General features: G+C 34.3%; 2 protein-coding genes and 1 long non-coding RNA gene across 3 annotated transcripts; 2 read left to right on the forward strand and 1 right to left on the reverse strand.

The window, feature by feature from the left end:
* Positions 1-5,852: 5,852 nt before the first annotated feature.
* Positions 5,853-8,433, reverse strand: LOC112281849 (uncharacterized). The gene is made up of 6 exons (XM_024518795.3): positions 7,800-8,433; positions 7,481-7,608; positions 7,200-7,335; positions 6,964-7,024; positions 6,714-6,792; positions 5,853-6,539 (listed from the first exon to the last, which is right to left on the reverse strand). The coding sequence occupies exons 1-6, from the start codon at positions 8,112-8,114 to the stop codon at positions 6,305-6,307; spliced, it is 954 nt and encodes a 317-aa protein (XP_024374563.1). The 5' UTR covers positions 8,115-8,433; the 3' UTR covers positions 5,853-6,304.
* Positions 8,434-11,401: 2,968 nt separating this feature from the next.
* On the forward strand, positions 11,402-13,553 carry LOC149989379 (uncharacterized). Its single transcript, XR_016502585.1, has 2 exons — positions 11,402-12,844; positions 13,110-13,553. It is a non-coding gene; the product is annotated as an uncharacterized LOC149989379 (long non-coding RNA).
* Positions 13,554-14,567: 1,014 nt separating this feature from the next.
* On the forward strand, positions 14,568-18,309 carry LOC112280910 (dol-P-Glc:Glc(2)Man(9)GlcNAc(2)-PP-Dol alpha-1,2-glucosyltransferase). The gene is made up of 10 exons (XM_024516852.3): positions 14,568-14,583; positions 14,757-15,034; positions 15,144-15,232; positions 15,440-15,699; positions 15,826-15,899; positions 16,085-16,373; positions 16,571-16,708; positions 16,820-17,018; positions 17,318-17,460; positions 17,746-18,309. Exons 2-10 carry the CDS (start codon positions 14,906-14,908, stop codon positions 18,012-18,014), a joined length of 1,590 nt encoding a protein of 529 aa, XP_024372620.1. The 5' UTR covers positions 14,568-14,583; positions 14,757-14,905; the 3' UTR covers positions 18,015-18,309.

Here is an 18,309-nt window from a genome sequence, read left to right on the forward strand (position 1 = left end):
CCTATTTTAAATATATGCCTGTAATTGGATACATATGATCAAATTTTGTATGTATGTTTATTTTTGTTTGTTAAGGTAAACATGCAATAGTAATTCGGTTTTGTATCTAAAGTCTTTCTTTTTAGAACTCAAAATCTTATAAGTAAATATTTATTTCTTTCATTTCTTCTTAAATTATTTGGTTTTATATTGTTAATCTGGTTCAATTTAGAAACTATATAATGATTTTGTAGTTTAGAAACTATTATTTAAATCATAAAGCAATATTGTGTATAATATTTTATTAATAAAATAGAATTTTATTTATATTGATTTTATAAGATTTAAATTTAGACTATTCAATTATTAATCAAGAAATAAAATATTGTACAATGAAATATTGTATAAAGATATACAATTTATTTTAATAAAAACCAAATTGTGTATGTTGTTATCAAATACAATTCGAATTGGAAAAAAATTCAAAGAAGTTATAATTAAAATTATTAATAATGCTTAAAAATCATCACAAAAGTGATGAGTCATCATTGTTTATAAATTTAACTTAATACAAGATTTCATATTGGAATTTAAAAATTAGTTCGAAACATTTTTATGTATATATATACATATATACATACATAATTGTTATTAAACTTCATATAAAAAATTTATAAAATTACAAAATTATTTTATTTTATTATATAAAACAATAAATATTCATAAATTTACTTAAAATAGTAATACTATATTTAATTGTGAAAAAAATAAACGTAAATATAAAAAATAATCAATAAAATAAAAGTTAAAAAAGATTCTTGTATTTTCTTATAGTATTATGGAATGTTATTTTATTGATTATTTTTTAGGTTTATGTTTATTTTATGTAAAAATAAGAAACCAGATATGATTATCTTTTATGTTTATGTTTATTTTATATAAAAAATATTCTTGTATTTTCTTTTGTAACTTTTTAGATTAAAATAAAATTATTTTTATTATAAAATATTAATTTTTCTAAATGTGATTAGAAATAACACTATTCTTTTCTTTTTTTTAAATCACCTTTGTGTACATAAGGTTTGATAAAAATGTGTTGAAACCTAAAGATTTGAATTAAATGTAAACAATTTTTAAATTTTAATTTTGAGTTATAAAAATTTTAAATGTATTTTTACTTATATCTATGGAGTCTTTGAGTTATGGTAGTTAAGATTTAATAAATATTTGAATCAGCTATCTATAACATTTGTAATTCTTATGTTGTAGTAAATTTTACTTTAAATTATAAAGCTGTATTTTGAATAATACAACTAATTTTTCGATGCTTTTTTTCTTTTTTTCATTTCTCTTTGAAATTTCAAGTCTGGAGAATTGTGATTTGTATATTAATTGCATTAGATAAACATTATTTACAACCATAAAATTTTATATTTATCTAACTGATTTAAAAATTGACAAGATACAGATGTTGGAACAATGAAATATAAACTGAATCAAAATACCAACGTGGTAAGAAGAATAAAAAAGTTATTTTAAATACTTTTTTGAAGATACCACAAAATATTTACCGGCTTCATTTAGATTTATTTAATTTTATCTTTGAAATTAAGAAAACTATATAATAACGGACACAAAAATCCTTTTTTGTCTATTTATTTATTTACCAGTACCGTTCTCATGGATATATGAATATATATATATATATATATATATATATAGATAGATACCATTCTCATTGGAAAGATAGAATTAAATCAAAATTATTACTTAATGCATTAGATTTGTACAAAAGTTGAAATTGGTTAAATAGAACAAAATGAAAGCTGATAGAACTCTCTTTTCTAGGGGCATTAAGTATGTTTTTATTTTATTTCTTTTTTTTTTATTGTTTTCTATAATAAACCAAATCTTACAATGACATAGTAGACCATTAAATTTTTTAGAAATATGGAATAAAGAAAAAAATAATACAAGATACAACAACTACATTGTACATATATGTTGCAAAGTAAAACATTATCATTTGCAAGGTGCTTCCATAAAGAAATTTTGCAACAAAACTTTTTTTTATTAATAAATGGCATATGAAGATACTAATGAATGTGGTTAAACACACATAAAACAAATTACAACCTTAAGTATGCTTTATTATATTCAAAAAACCTTTTGTAGAATTTTTGATTTTTGGACTACTTTTTTTGAGATTTATGTATCCTTTAAAAAGTACTAAAATCTTTCTATAAGTTTCCATAACCTTCTATAGTTTTCTAGAATTTTTCAAGAAACAATTGCAGTCTTTTAAAAGCTTTGTAAGTCCCTTGTAACCATTTAGAACTTTCTTTGGTCTTCTAAAACTTTCTAAATAAAAATCTCTTGATCTATAAAATTTATTTAAATTTTAGATCTTTTAAAAAACAATCATATAGAATCTACTTGCTATAATAAATTCAGAAAATAAGTCAAATAATATTTTAATGTTATCAATACAAATTTAAAAGAAATCTAAGTCGTCTTAAATTCCTAGTTATAAAACTAATTTTTATTTCAAAACTAAAAACTTATTTATTTTTATTTTTATGTAAATTTCTTGATCTTTTGTTCATTATCTTTGGGTTGTTGACAAGTAGCATAATAATATATTTCTAAAGAACAAAAAATATCTTTTACATCTTTCATACATATTTTAGAATAATAACTAAAAAACTATAAAATTAAGAATGAGTCAACTACATACATATAAAAATTAGAATGAAAAATTATTCTCTAATTGTAGTGCTGTCTTGGTTTTTTTTAAAATATTAAAAAAACACTATAGAATTATATTATTTCTTTATTTTTAAAACACTTGTCTCCTTTACATCAAGAAATTAGAAAATATCTGTTTTCATTGTGATTATATTTTAAAAGCTCATTTTATCTTAGATTTTGTATTTCTTTATTTTATTATTTATTATTTTATAAAAATTTAAATTTAATATGTTTCTATATGTAAACCTACTATTTTTCTTTTAAATTATTTTTTCTAATTGGTTTTGATCTTAGTTTGTTTATACATAAAATTATTTATACTTTATTCTTGTTAATTATTTACAACTTATAAATCTAATTTATCTTGTATTGAAATATATATATATATATATATATATATATATGTAATTTCTCAAATAAAAGTAACAGTCTTAAATAAAACATCATTACAAAGAACTAATATACATTCCTTAAATAATTTAAGTAGTAAATACTACAAAAAGTTCAATTCATTTTTCACTAAATTTAGAAAATAAAATATACGTTTTTAATATTTTAATAAGTCTTTATTGGTATCAATATACCTTAGACATGCAATTCCACCAATAACCTAGTTTCTAAGTGTTAATATAAAGCTAATGTAAGCAACAAAGTTCATACAACAAAAAATAAATAAAGAATGACATGTACATAAACAAATGCCATGAAGAGATTGTTTTATAAGTTAATGCATCTTTGTTCTGACAAGAGATCAGTAGTGTTTTATACAAGTGTATAAATTTTTGTTTAAGAATGAGATTTTTTAATTTTAGAAACATGTTATAATTTTTTTTATTTTGTAAACAATTGATTGCATATTCCAACTACAAACCAAATCTAACTTAAAATTTGAAGGAGAAAACACTAATTATTCACCTATCATTTTATTTTTAAAAAACATTACTTGATGTAATCTAGATTTTTTTTTTTTATAACAGCAAACAATAATAAAACTATAAAATTATCTTTGGTTTATTTAGAGCCAATGTATCTTCAACATTGTCTTTTGAACCAAATCTTCCAAAATATAAATTCTAACACTTTGATCTCTATTAAAATATTTGGAATTTCAATTATCAATTATCAAACCTTGGACTTAGTAAAATCAAAAGCATGAAATTGAGAAACTTGTTAACTAAGTCTAACCCACCTCTCTTTTTCAGTCCCTCTGCTTATTCATTCATCTTCTTATCAACCTCAACTAATATGCTTCTTGCAACCTCTTGACTTCAGGTCACATGGTTCACCTCAGATGGTCCATTCCATTAAGATAAGTGTATCTATAACTAGAAAAAAGTTGTTCACAAGTTTTGGTTCATTCTTCTTAAATATGGTAAACTCTTGTGGCATCAAGTTTTTTTTCTTTTTAATAAATTAAAAATTAGACAAAATTTGAAATACAACCCCCTCTAGTTTGCACAAACCTGCATTCAAATGTGAACTCCTATTTAAGTCACTTTTGTTTTAAGAAAGAAAGAAAGAAAGAAAAAAAACAAAACAAAACAAAACAAACAAACAGAAAAGAAAACAGTGTACATCTTATTCCAGCAACGATCATTTGTCCCAAAATGTTCATGTCTTGAGTTAATATTCTTGAGTTGCCCTTTTGTTCCATTGTAAAATATCACATCCCAAGTCATTTGTCTTAATTCCTTGTATTAAGTTTTGCCAGATTTGAAAGGTCTGCAGTTTATAAATTGAAACGCTGGCAACTCCATGGAAAATAATAGATTCAGTGAAGGACACAAACTGATTTCTGAGGGCAGAATTAACTTTTTATCATCATTGTGCTGTAGGCTGGAAATATTGCCTCAACTTGGACCATCCCCTACACATGATTGATTACATGGTATGCATTTAAATTCAATGATAGTGTCCTATCTTTTAATTCAATTGACCAGATACATCTGATAACTGGATTGAATCAGAACCTAGAGCTGAGAGCATATCACAGCAAAAGAAGCTATGACGTTACAAATGTGTATATATATATATATATATATATAATATTCTTCTATCACCAATACCACTAAAAATAAAGATAATACATGTACATGTTGTTTGATTTGTACTTCGATAATTAGAATGTCAAATTTGATTAAACTCCCTCAAGTCACCACCAAGAGACACCATTGTGTAACTCAAACCTCAACCTTGTAAATACACAATACAATGCTACGTATTAAACCCCAAAAGGCATACTCAAAGATCCTACTACAAAGATCCAGTTTGTTTCTTGTAAACTCAACACTCGTTAACATGAGAGGAAGAGGAGAAGGTTAGTCTTAAGATGAGAGTAGGAAAACAAAGATGGACAAGCAGCAAGAAGCATGAAAAACAAGAGTTGCAATCGAAACCTACACTTCTCTGAAGGTAAAAAAATAAAATAAAATATAATAAAAACGTTACCCACTCCCACAAGCCAACTTACCAGATTTGATGCTGTGAGGTAACCAAGGCAAATTTTTTACTCCATTCATTTTTGTTTTTGTCTCACCATTAATAAGATGGGTCTGCTTCCTGAACAGGCCATATAGCTAGGACTCACACTTCCTGCTCATGTACCAAATGTGCAGGTGGAGCTAGTGCTCAGGACAAAGTCATATTCAGATGAAAGGCCCGTCGCCAAACTGAATTGTGCAACCTTCTAAAGAGGCAAGGGCCGTGATGCTCTGAAGTATTTGTAGTACAACAGTTGTAGCGAGCATATCCTTGCTGTTTCTCACCCCTCACACTCTTCCTTACTAGTTTCAAAGGCTTTATCCTTCTGGCACATAGCAGTTCACTATGAAGGTTGCAGAGGATACCAATTTTAAGTACATGAAATGGAATGGAATGGTTGCAACAGTGGCATTGTTGAAAATTTTAGAATATGGACCTACACCAAGATTATCCTGCATCCATGGGGTCAAAGAGTCGTTGCAAGTAAATTAATAAACACTTCAGTTGCTTACGAACAAAGAAATCATACATTCAGTTCATACCCCTCAAAAAATTGAACTTGGCGATACAGAATCAACTCTACGAGTGAAAATAACATGAACATGAAACTAGAATATAAGAGCAAGCGAGACAAAGTAAACCAAGTTGAAAGCAGCCTCAATGTATATCAGACTGAGATTCAATTAAAAAATGACCGACATGTTAAAATGTCTTCTATACCTTACAAAAATCAAAGAATTTCACTCGCCACAATTGCTACGTCCCCCTTGTGGGCCAAAATGCTTTGGATGCAAGTCTAAAAAAATTAACTTTAGAGGATGTATTTCTGACCAGTTCGTATTTTACTTTTAGACTCGATGGAGATGCGAAGGAGACAGGGTTTCGGTTACACGTGACTGGCCTAAATCTAGTGCAATATACTAGATCTCAGGTCCTTGATTCTCTTAATCTAAAAGGGCAGAAGCGAGTTGATATTACATTTGAACCCACTTCTGGAAAGAATTGACTCTGCTAAAAAGAGAGCGTCAATGAAAAGGGTACACAGTACCCGGACATGTTCTATTGCAACAACCCAAGGGCTTCACTACGAGGGTTATGATGCTGATATCTCTTTGACTCTTGGGGACCCTGTTGCTGAGTGCATGTTAACCAAAAGGTCTGGTGTGGCCAACATGGGCAATGAATGGCTGCAATTGGCAGACAAAGACTTCGAATGTTTTAACACACCGTTGGATTTTGGATGATGTGCTGAGCCGTTACGGAACAATACATTCATTCTCGAGGTTCCAGAAGTTCCGTTCCCACATTTGGAATGATCTACAATCGATCTGTAGTTTACCATCTTAAGGCCGTCAGAAAAACAATCTTCCGCAATTGGCACACACAACGAAGATCTGGCTGATAGAATACGAAGAACAGCAAATACACATGAGGGCAATGAAATGTACATTCGGTCCGAAGGGAGATATGAAAGAAGTTTAGGAGCAGAGCAAGGTACTTACTCATGATTGATCATAGATGTCCCGTTCTTTGATGGCAATTGACAACCATTTGACAATGAAGCCTTAGATCCATTTAGCACTGTACAGCCGAGGTCACCAATTAGTTTCGATACCGCTAGTGGCAAGCTGTCAAACCAAACGGAACTTCAGGCAAAAAAAAGAAGAGAAGAAGACGTAATTTGAGTAGTCTGCTAATCCAAGCAGATCCAGCAAATCCCAACATAATGAGATGTAAAGGAAAGCATCATACGATATTCCGTAGTGCCATGGCAGTGGGTAGATGTAATCGAACTGCCGAGACCTAGCAAGGCCTGCAACGCATAAAAAAAATACGAAGAATGTGCTTTGAATCTGGAAAATGCTGCAAAGCAACATGGGGAAAAATAACTCTACCAAGTCATCCTGTCTGTACTCTTGGTAAAACCACCCAACAAACCATACACAGCTGTAAAGGAACTGGAGCAAAAATGGTCACGCATTGTCTACCTTCAGTTCTTCGTACGCCTGATCCAGCTCGGCATTCACAAGAATGTAATCAAATAGAGTGGGGTCTTTGGCACGCTCAAGCTCCTTCTTAGCGTTTTTAAGTCGCTTCTGTATTTGTTCTTCTGTCTCCGTGTCTCTGAATCAGCCAGGCCCAAACATACCATAACCACCAGCACATTGATGCATTGGCTTCATAGTCGAGTGCAAACATGAGCGTTGAATCTACAACTCATACACCTCGCACCACATTTCAAACCTCTGGGCCCACAGCGAAAGCTCACCTTCCTCGAAGCCGTTTTTCAAGCTCTTCTTCCTCAGGGGCTGGAGGCTTGATAAAAATATATGTGGCTTTCAGGCCACTGTTCCGCACTGCCTGAGCACCTTGAACATCAATATCCAATATACAGATCTGCGGGTTGCAATCAGGCACATCAATGTAAAAAAGCGAAACAACACAAACGACGTGTTTCTTCGCTGAAGTTCGCAAGGAACTTAGTTGTCATCGACGACAGCTAACGATCTCATGCTACATGTAGTGCTAATCTTAGGGCGACCTTAGAAAATGGCGCAAAGAGCGCGAAGTTCAGCGTGTGATTGCACCTTGCCAGCGTCAGCGACAGCCTCAACAGCAGCCCAGCTTGTTCCATACAAGTTGCCATGGACCTCCGCAGACTCCAGAAATTTGCCTTCCTTGATTTCTTGCTCCATCACAGGACGGGTGGTGAAATGATAATGCACCCCATCAATCTCCTTTGCTCGGGGCGCACGAGTGGTGTGGCTCACGGAGAAGCCGAACTTGTCCGGGAAGTCTTTCATCAACCTCCCAATGAGAGTGCCCTTGCCAACTCCTGAAGGCCCACATATAACCACCGGCCTCGGAGACTCCGACACGGAGGTCACCGCCTTCATACCCATGATGCTAAACAAACAAACAAACACAAAAAGCACTACAACTCTTGTGTGATACTCTCTCTCTACTCCTCAAAATCCGCCGCCTCTGCAACTCAAACCAAAACAACAAGGCACAATCCTGGACTTAAAAATGTCTCTCTACTCCCCACCCTCCAAAAAAAATAATAATAATAAATCTAAAATCTAAAATTTCAAAAGCACAAACCCCGCCCAAACCAGACACACACTCTCTTATCTCTTGTCCACCCCACCTGTCAAAGCACGAAATCCTCACACTCACAACACAATGTCCAAGAAAAATGAACTCACTAGTGCCCAACGTGTTGCCGGAATGCCTTAAGCAAAAAAACCAAAACAAAACTTATTCCCCTCACCACACACCCCCAGTCAACAGCAAAAAATATGAATCTCCTCCACCACTCCACAAGGAGAGTGGGGCACCAGGGGGGCAACTAGCCGAGCCCAAGTGGAGTGAACAGCACAAGTGGACTTGCATGTGTTCCAACCTTGCAGACACCATCAAACCACCCAGATTCGCCACCCTTTCCCTCGGTATGTAAAATAAATAAATAAATAAATAAGACCCAACAAAACAGCCCCAGAACTCACGTCAGGGGACGGCGACACAACGGAGACCAAGTATTACAACACTCCAAACTGGGTTCGAAGCCACTTTTCCCCAGGGGCTGCTACTGCTGCGATGGTTCTATCTAAACCTGGACCAATCCCAGGCTGCACCGATGTCAGCAGCGGAGAGGAGCCTGCCATAGACAAATATACATTGAGAGAATCCACCTCGTCATGACAACCAAACCTCGTCAAAATCTCGCAATCGTGTGAATGAATGAATGGATCGTCGTCGTCGCCCACTCCATTGGGTCATAGCCAGATGGACCATCGCGCCATAGCCAGCAGCGCTACAGCAATTAATCTCGCAATTCGTCGCTAACTGTAGATGTTCCTTCCTTCTTTCCTTCCTTTCTTTCTTCCTTCCACATCTCCTATGCTTTGACTCTTTTTATTTACCCTTCTTTTCTTTCTATATTTCTATCTTTTGGGGCTGTTTCTTTTTCTGTTTGCGTTCCCTTTGGGATTAGGGGAACGCGTGCTCATAATCCCGACGATTCGAACTTCTGCGACGCGCTTCCCCATGTCTCTATATCTTCATTCATCCTCTACTTGCTGGATTTTCATTCATCTTCTACTTGCTGGATTTTTCATTCATCCAGTCGTGGATCTGTTTGAACTGTTCGGGGATTCCAATTGGGTTCATTGTGATCATCCAATAAAATCAACTTAAAAAATAGCGTCAGGAAATATTGCAAAATGTGGTAAATATGAAATTTATGAAGTAACTCGAGTTAAGGAAATTTATGTATGTGTGTGTATATGGGGAAGGAATTATTTTTTAGGGAATTTTTATAAGATAACAACAAAAAGAAAAGACGCACCAAAAGATTACATCAAAAAGTTGCGCTTTCACCAAGTAAAGCGAGAGACAATGGCTAAGACAATAGGTCTATTTTCCACGTAGAAGACCACTTTGGAAGCTTCTAATGTAAAAATTTACGGTGGTGACATGGGTGCCAATGTGAGTATAATGTACATGGGTGCAATTAATAAAAATAAAAATAATAGAATAATAAAAAATAAATTATTGTTTGAGTGCTTTTTTTTCACCTACATTATTTTTATTCTATTTATTTTGTGTACTCTGTAATGATTGGAAATTGCATCACATTGTGTCTTATTTGAAATTGTGTTTTTCATTATAATATAATTTATTGTAAATTTCAAAAATATTTTGTTTGAAAAGTAAAACTATAAATAAATAAATAAATTTTAGAATCTAATAAGGTAGAAGTAGAAACTATATATATTTTAGAACCTAAAACAAAATTATACTATAAAACAAAAGACAAGATCCAAATAAGAATATGATACCTTTATAAGATGTTGTTGCACACAAATCTAGGTACACAATTCTTTTTGAATCTAGCAAAGTTTGTTTTTTAAGTACACCATGTTATTCTAAAATTGTATTCTTTGATTTGAGGTTGCACTGCTTCTTTAGATAATGTTGAGCAATGTATATTAATTTTCTGAAAGAAAAATATGATCTTTTTACTAACATTATTATTTTGTTTAATAATTTATTTGTTTCTTTGTGTGTGCATATGTACATGCTTTAAAAAAAAATTATATCGTAATTTCTATAAGTCTTCTACTTTTAACTAATTATTTTTAATGCTTTTGATTTTTACAGAAAAATTACAAAAACTTTTAGATTTATTCATATGACTTTTGAAATACATTTGAAGGAATTAATTATTATACTTGATAATAAAGAATTGTTTTTGATCGAATGTTTTAAAAATAGAGTAAATTTAGTTGTAATTTCTTCACATCATGTTGAAATTCGTACACAAATCATAAAGTAAGATTATTAATATACTAAAAAATGGATTATTTTTTTCCAAAAAAATTATATATATATATATATATATATATATATATATATATAATTAATTAAAAAAATAAAAATAAATCTCAAGATTCTAATCTTATTAGTTTTTGAACAAATTACATTATGAGTTCCATACATAGATCAAAATTATTTCAAACTTTTATTAAATTTGTTCAATGTTTATACTACTTCGAAAATCAGAAAAAATAAGTTTGAGTTAATCCCCTAAATAACGTTTTAATAAGTTTGACCTAAGAGTATGAAAAATAGATAACTTTGTGATTAGAGTTTAATAATAGCTTATCTTAGATTATTAATTTTGCTAAACTTGGATTTATTTCCATAAAAAAGTTTAAGAAAAAAATAGGATTTTAATTCTATAAAAATCTATAATAAGAATGATATGTTGAAGCAACATAATTTTTGAAATAGTAACAGCCATATTCGTTTTTTTGACGTTAGTTATTCTTGAAGTTGGTAGCTGTGGTAAATAATATTGATACATTGCAATCATGATTTTTTTAATTATTTGTTCATATGTTTATACTATAATTATTCCATCTAGGTTTATCATAGAAAAAACATTTAACACATTAAAAGATTTTACACAAGGAATAACCCGAAACCCGAGACCCGAAACCCTAATCAACCACATTTAAATGCCATTCTTTGCGGCAGTGAAACTCCAGAATCTTCTTGTGAGACAGCACACAAACAACAACAACAACAAACAACAAAGGGAAGGGAGGGAGGAGGGAGGGTCTCGTCCGGGTGTGTGTGGGTTGGTGTGTATTTTTATCTTACTTTCTAATGGGGGGGGGGGGGGACAGTGAGTGACAGTGCCACAACCGACGCTGCGGGGGCGAGTAAGAGTGAGAGAGAGTAAGAGTAAGAGAGTGAGTGAGTGAGTCCCCCACCTAGTTCCATGTGCGATGGATAAAAAACCCCTATGCCTTCATGTCCACCTTCAGGACATATGTTGCGCTTTCCGCCATTACCTAGCCAGGGTCTCGCAATTCCATGCCTGCCCTGCTGACTCCTCCCCCACACGGATGCGATGTGAGGCGGCGAGGAAGGGAGTGAGGACGTAAGTCAGTATGCAACTTACGTGAGAGAGAAAGAGAGCGATTCGCTTTGAAATCACTTTGACGCGCGGGATCCAGAGCTGCGAACGCGTGGAAGCGAGTGGGTCCAGGGACGACGAGGTGGCGCTGTCTGGCTAACTAACGCAGGCAGGCAGGCAGGCAGGCAGTGTCACACCGTCCGAAGTCACGGCGCCATGTGTTGATGAAGAAGCAGCTGCAAAAGCAAAAGCAGCAGCGCCTCCTCCTCCTCCACCTGCCATCGCCGATGTTCCTTTCTGAACGGGAATCATCCTCATCCCTACTGTTATTGTGGACCTTTTGAGCGCAATCTCTTGAAAGTTTCGTGACACATGTGTGGAATCTGTGCTTTTTTGTGAAACTCCCGTATTTCTTTCCTTTTTAGGTGCATATATGTGTTGTTTATTTTATGTTTTTTGGCGAATTATGGAACAAAAATCACAGGTAAATTGCATGCGTTTCTCAAATTAAGAATGAGGAAATAAACAACCTGTTGTTCTAGTTGGAACAAAGAACATGTTAATTATGCATATGGGATAGTAACCATGTATGTGTATAGTGCGAGGAGCAAGTTGTTGGTGTTTGTGGGTTGTTTCAAAATCTAATTTGTTTTCCACCAACAAACACAAAAATGCTTGAAAATGTGGTCTGGTGCAATTTCTAAGATGTACTTTGATATGGTTTCAATATTCTTGATGAAAAAGCAAATCTATGTTTATCATAATATTTTGATTATTTAAATAAAGAGAAATTTCAAAAATGCCCCTATAGTTTGCTGGAATATAAAGAATACCCATGTATTCTTGATAATCGCAAAATTGCCCCTCATCTAACCTACCCCTGATAATATCTAACCTACCCCTGATCCTGATAACCTCTCATTCAAAATCCAGATTTAGTGTGGACTGGGCCCAAAGTACGTGTCGCGCACACTTTGACGCGGCGCCTGTTTTCTCATGTGGTCTCGAATTCTTTGCCAACAGTGCCGCTGTTCTCTGCTTGCAATGCTTGCCATGCCCGCTGATAACTTGGTTTCCCACCATTCAATTCAACGAAGCATGAGGTTTCAGTGTAACAAAACTCTCCAGCATTGCAACATAGAACAAGATCACAACCAACTACAGCAACAGATGTTGACAATTTAATGTTTGAAATGTAACAAGGTTGTAATTAATGAATTATTTCATTTATTTATTAAAATACCACTTCTTTATCTCTTAAATGCATTTCAAGGGTATATATTTTTTGAAAATCTAATATGATGTATGATTTTAAACTCATTCAATATACAATAAAAAAATATATGAATTTCAAATTGGTTTGCTTCTGCATATGCTCACATGAAACCCTGCTACATTCCAGACATTAAATTGTCAACATCCGTTGTTGTATTTGGTTGTGATCTTGTTCTATGTTGCATTGCTGCAGAGTTTAGTTACACTTAAATTGCATGCTTCATTGAATTGAATGGTGGAAAACCAAGTGATCAGCAAGCAGCAGGTATGGCGAGCATTACAATTAGAGAGCAACGGCATCGTTGGTGACGCATTCGGGACCACACGAGAAAACAAACACAGTGTCGCATTGAAGTGTATGCGGCTTGTGGTTTGGGCCCAGTTTGCACTAAATCTGGATTCTGAATTAGAGGTTATCATGGTCAAGGGTAGGTTAGATATTATCAGGGATATGAGGGGCAGTTTTGCGATTATTAAGAATACAAGGATATTCTTGATATTTCAGCAAATTGCAGGGGCATTTTTGAAATTTTTCCTTGTTGAAATAATCTAGTTTTGAAAGGAGAAGACAACATTGAAAATTATTCTAAATTTTCCAACATGTCTTCAATGGAAAATTTCATATTTTTACAATCTTTATCATGAATTATTTTACTTTATGCACTCTCTTCTTATCATTGAGTGAGTGTAAATCACATCCATATTATTTGTTGATTGCATTGTACTTTAATTATCTAATAATTACAAAAAATAAATATTGTGCCACCGTGATGCAGTTATTTTTTTGACACAGAATGCAAAATAAACAATAGGACCAAATCATCGATGTATTAAAACATCAAGGAATTATCAACAATTAATGCAAACCAAAACAATGCTTGTTTTATAACATTTTAATAAGACACTAGAATTGGGACCTTTGATTTGCTTTGGAAGGAATGTGTTAGAGTGAAATATTGATGAATGACAATATAGAACACAACAATGAACCACAATACAAACAATGTAACCAAGAACTACACAAAACATATTTTTACTAATATCATCCATATATTTAAAAATAAAAATCTAGTAAATTGAATAACAAAGTAGAAAATCCACATACATACCAAAAATATAAATTAAAAAAATGAAGTAGATTATAATTGTACAAGAACAGCAGTAAACAAATACAAAAATATGACTAAATGAATCTCATGATATCAATTTGTGACATGTCTTTCATATTTCTATCTATTAAAAGCGAAATTAAAAAATAATCAGACTGATATCTGTGAAATTTGTATTTCGCCAAAACGCTTAAAAAATATCCACAATTATATTTCTTTTCGAATTATTTCTTTTATTTTCTACATTCAAATTCTGGAAAGATTGGTTTATTTATATATTTATTTTGATCAAGGTTGGACAAAGAAAAATAAATAAATAAACAAACAAACAAGATAAACATACAATTTCAAAACATGTGTCTAATTGAACAATTTGTTTGACTGACTCAAGTGTAACCACTTTCTACAATGGATCGACGTGCAACTAAGTGAAAAAAACTACACAACAATAACAACAACTACATGTATTCTACTTTTGTGAATTACTTGAAATTTGATCAACTGTAAAACCATTCACATTGCAAGCAAATCAGTTTACTTTCCAATTACAAAAAAAAGGTAATATTATCCTATCCACAGAATACACATCGGTAACCTATTTCACTTAGAACACGATAATTATAAAACGTTATTAAATACACGCTCATCAAGGTCACAGCAACGTTTACATACAATAGCATTACAGACTTATCTTTGGACATCTGTTGAAATTGCGAAGTGGGAACCCACAGGGAGAACGATCAACGAACCAGGGAAGCAAATCGAGGGTTTTGGATGGTTTCGGCAACATGGGTATCGCCGAATCACTCACGTAGATTTGGTGTCCGTCGATGGAAGTTGTGACTAAACACTTGAACCAGCTTAAAAATTGCGTTTCTGAATGTACCCATATCGAGAAATGGCGATGACGAAGGGAGCCATGGGGCAGGTGGTGATGGTGGCGATGCTGTCGATGTGTTTGGTGCCTGTCTCGTTTCTTGTCAACCGCATCGTTCCGGAGGTTTACATGGTAAGGATCCGGATTTGATTTTTGGGGATTTTTTAAGGGTGGGCAGTGCATTTTATCGATTCGTTTAGTACTGTGTGGGGTTTAATGTTGGCTAGGATTTTGTTTCCAGGACGAAATGTTTCATATACCACAAGCACAGGAGTATTGTAAAGGCGACTTTCACAAATGGGATCCCATGATCACTACCTTCCCTGGCTTGTAAGTTTGTTTGCGCATTGGTTAGTTCATGTTTTGGCTTTGCCATTGCACGTCGAAATTTTGGCTGATTGGTCTGTCTGATATGTTGAGCTTTAAAAGTTCGGATCTTCGATTTGATGAAATGGCATCCAGGACAGGTATTGTTTTTTTTGGAGTGAAGATGACTTCATCAAGGCAGAATTTCTGAGCCTAGGGTTCTGGTTGCAGGTATCTTTTGTCTCTTGTCTACGTAGGGATGGTTCTACCTGCAGCCAAATTCCTCCATGTCACCCCTTCGCTGTTAGAACTTTGTAACCCAGCTGTTTTGAGATCCGTCAATCTGGCGCTTTTACTCTTGTGCTCTTTATTATTTTTCAATATTATACGGCATTTGGAGCCAAAGAGGAGTGAGAGGAAGGCTCTTGCAAAGGCGTTTTTGCTGTCACTTTACCCTCTACATTGGTTCTTTGCGTTCTTGTATTACACAGGTCGATCTCTACTGTTCTATCTCTTACAATTTGACAATCCTATGAATTTTTTTTAACGCTCTTGCAATAGTGTCTTGAATGTAGTGTCTTGATTGCTGAAGAATCGTGTATTCTCTTGGTGTATAGATGTGGGATCAACGACTGCAGTTATGGCTATGTACCTGGCGGGACTAAAACGGGCTTATTGGATCAGTTCGCTGGTGCGTTGAGGTCAGTCGAATGAAATTGAGTCGGCTTTCAAACACTGTACTTGTATGGAATTCGCCTTTGAATTTCTGAGGCTACAGTCATATCCTTGAATTTACAGAATATAGGAGGATCATGGTTTCGGATGCGGCCTTGGGTTTTGCTGGATACTGACATTGCTGTTTTGCGCCTAGTGCAGTTAGCTGCGATTGCCGTCATGTTTCGGCAGACGAATGTTGTGTGGGTCATTTTCGTTGTTTGTGCTGGAATTTTGGACATGCTTAGCTCTCCGATGAACTCGAGCACCGATGTTCGGAAGGAGTTGACGGACATTCCATCCATTGATAGAACCCTTCGGATTCTCGCTACGGATTTAGAGGATTTGAAAGGAGTCCGTAGAAGGCGAGCAGCTCAAAACTCATCATTGAGTTTTATCAGCCCAGATACTGAAGTGAAACAGAAAGGTCCTCGCAAGTTTGAATCTCGAGGTAGTTCTTCCTGCTTCCTGATGACTATTTATTCTTACATTAGTTCATTGCATGACCAGGTTTCTGTTCAGAAAATTATGTCGCGCGGCTATGATTAGAATGACTTCATTTTGAAGCTAAGCTGAAATGGTTAATCTTGGTATTCTCAGAATTTGTATTGTTCTTGTGTAATGGATTTGGTGCCTGGGGCTTAGCAGGTCTTGTTTGGGAGGTGCACGCGCTTGTAAAACTGGCGTGGGCCGAAAGGACAATGATTCTTCAAAACTTTAGTCCACTAATCGCGGTGATTTTGGCCTTCTTTGCATTTGTGCTTCATAACGGAGGCATTGTTGTTGGTAAGCTATGTCCTTTTTGTACAATGTATCTTTTCAAGGTTTTGGAACAATCAAAGTTTTACAACTCTATCTGCGCCCGCTGATTAAAATGACACACTTGCTGATTCGTAGGGGCAAAGGATGCACACAAAGTTTCACCTCATTTCGCTCAGATTTGCTACTTCGGGCTAGTAACAGCAGCTGCCTTGGCCCCTGTTCATTTCTGGCCTCATCGTATTTATGATGCTGCTCGTCAACTTCATAAGCGACACGTTTGGGTGTTCGCATTGGGAGGCTGTACTTTGGCTTTTCTGTTTGTTCATTACTTCAGGTTTGCTAGTTGTTGTCTCGGCTTAGTCGAATGTGTTATTTCTTTTTCTCTCTTCTCTTTAATCAGGGTTGTTTGTGTGTGTGTGTGTGAGAGAGAGAGAGAGAGAGAGAGAGAGAGAGAGAGAGAGTGAGTGTGTGAGTGAGAGAGAGAGAAACCATCGGTTGCATGTTGATTGAATTACGGTTTGTTAAAAATACTCTTATGGAACTGTTCAGTGGAAGGTTTGCTTGGGAGGCACCACGTCATCTGTGACGAAAGTCTAGCAAGTTGTATTTTATGTGTTCCTTATTTGAATGCAGTTTTGCGCATCCATATCTGCTAGCAGACAATCGACATTATACTTTCTATTTGTGGAAGAAGGTGATTTGTGCGCACTGGAGCGCTAAATACTGCTTGATACCATTGTATGTCTACTCATGGTGGTCCATATACAACTGTCTACGTGAGTATTTAATTCTCAGTCTCTCTGGTTCTTGCTACGAACATTTTATGGGTCAGTAAATCAACAAGAGACGTTTCGTCACTCTTTAATCATATGCTTTATTCTGCTCCTCTCAAATCCAGATCCACTTTCAAGGAGGTATACTAATGATCAAGACAAATCAGCTTAGCATGTACTCAAGCGGAATGAGCCTGCGAAGTCTCATGTGACGGTTTTTTTTATTTTTGATTTTAATCTTGTCGTTATGGATGGTCTTGTTTGACAATCCTTATCTTTTGTTTTCAGAGAACTACAAGAGCAAGCTTTGGATCTTGGTGCTGTTTGTGGGCATCGTAGGAGTGCTTGTACCAACTCCACTTATTGAATTCCGTTACTACACAATCCCTATGTATCTCATCGCCCTGCATTGTAGAATGGAACAGGATCACGAAGACCTTGAGAGTCTGCTAGTAGCCTTGATTTATACGGCGGTCAATGTGTCTACCATGTACCTGTTCTTGTATCGTCCATTTCAATGGGCACATGAACCGGGTGTGCAACGATTCATGTGGTGACAACTGAGGTTCAAACTTATTATGATACAATACAAGATTCACAGCTTCCATGCAAGAGGAGTAATGAAGATGTCTGATGATTAAAGCTCATCCAACGCACCCATTCTGTTGCTTCTCCGTAATGTAGAACCAAAACACTTACACATGGAATGCTGTTCAGGAATGGAATACGGAAATTCGGTGGATGTCTCCAAGAGAATGTCTACATATGTAAGATGTAGCTTGATTCTTTGAAATATGACGTTGTAGCACTGTATTCCTCTTGCAAGCAATGAAAGTTTCAACCTTCACATCA

Source organism: Physcomitrium patens, chromosome 4 (genome assembly GCF_059467195.1).
Source record: "Physcomitrium patens ecotype Gransden chromosome 4, ASM5946719v1, whole genome shotgun sequence".
NCBI classification, from domain to species: domain Eukaryota; kingdom Viridiplantae; phylum Streptophyta; class Bryopsida; order Funariales; family Funariaceae; genus Physcomitrium; species Physcomitrium patens.

What these genes read in the sequence shown, in the direction of transcription:
- LOC112281849 (XM_024518795.3), bottom strand. Translation starts at nt 8,114, where the DNA reads ATGGGTATGAAGGCGGTGACCTCCGTGTCGGAGTCTCCGAGGCCGGTG. An exon ending in CCATGGCACTACGGAATATC is followed by an intron (nt 6,793 to 6,963) that starts GTATGATGCTTT and finishes TCGGCTGTACAG; the next exon opens with TGCTAAATGGATCTAAGGCT. An exon ending in ACATCTATGATCAATCATGA is followed by an intron (nt 6,540 to 6,713) that starts GTAAGTACCTTG and finishes GGTAAACTACAG; the next exon opens with ATCGATTGTAGATCATTCCA.
- LOC112280910 (XM_024516852.3), top strand. Translation starts at nt 14,906, where the DNA reads ATGTACCCATATCGAGAAATGGCGATGACGAAGGGAGCCATGGGGCAG. An exon ending in ATCACTACCTTCCCTGGCTT is followed by an intron (nt 15,233 to 15,439) that starts GTAAGTTTGTTT and finishes TTCTGGTTGCAG; the next exon opens with GTATCTTTTGTCTCTTGTCT. An exon ending in CTTATTGGATCAGTTCGCTG is followed by an intron (nt 15,900 to 16,084) that starts GTGCGTTGAGGT and finishes CGCCTAGTGCAG; the next exon opens with TTAGCTGCGATTGCCGTCAT.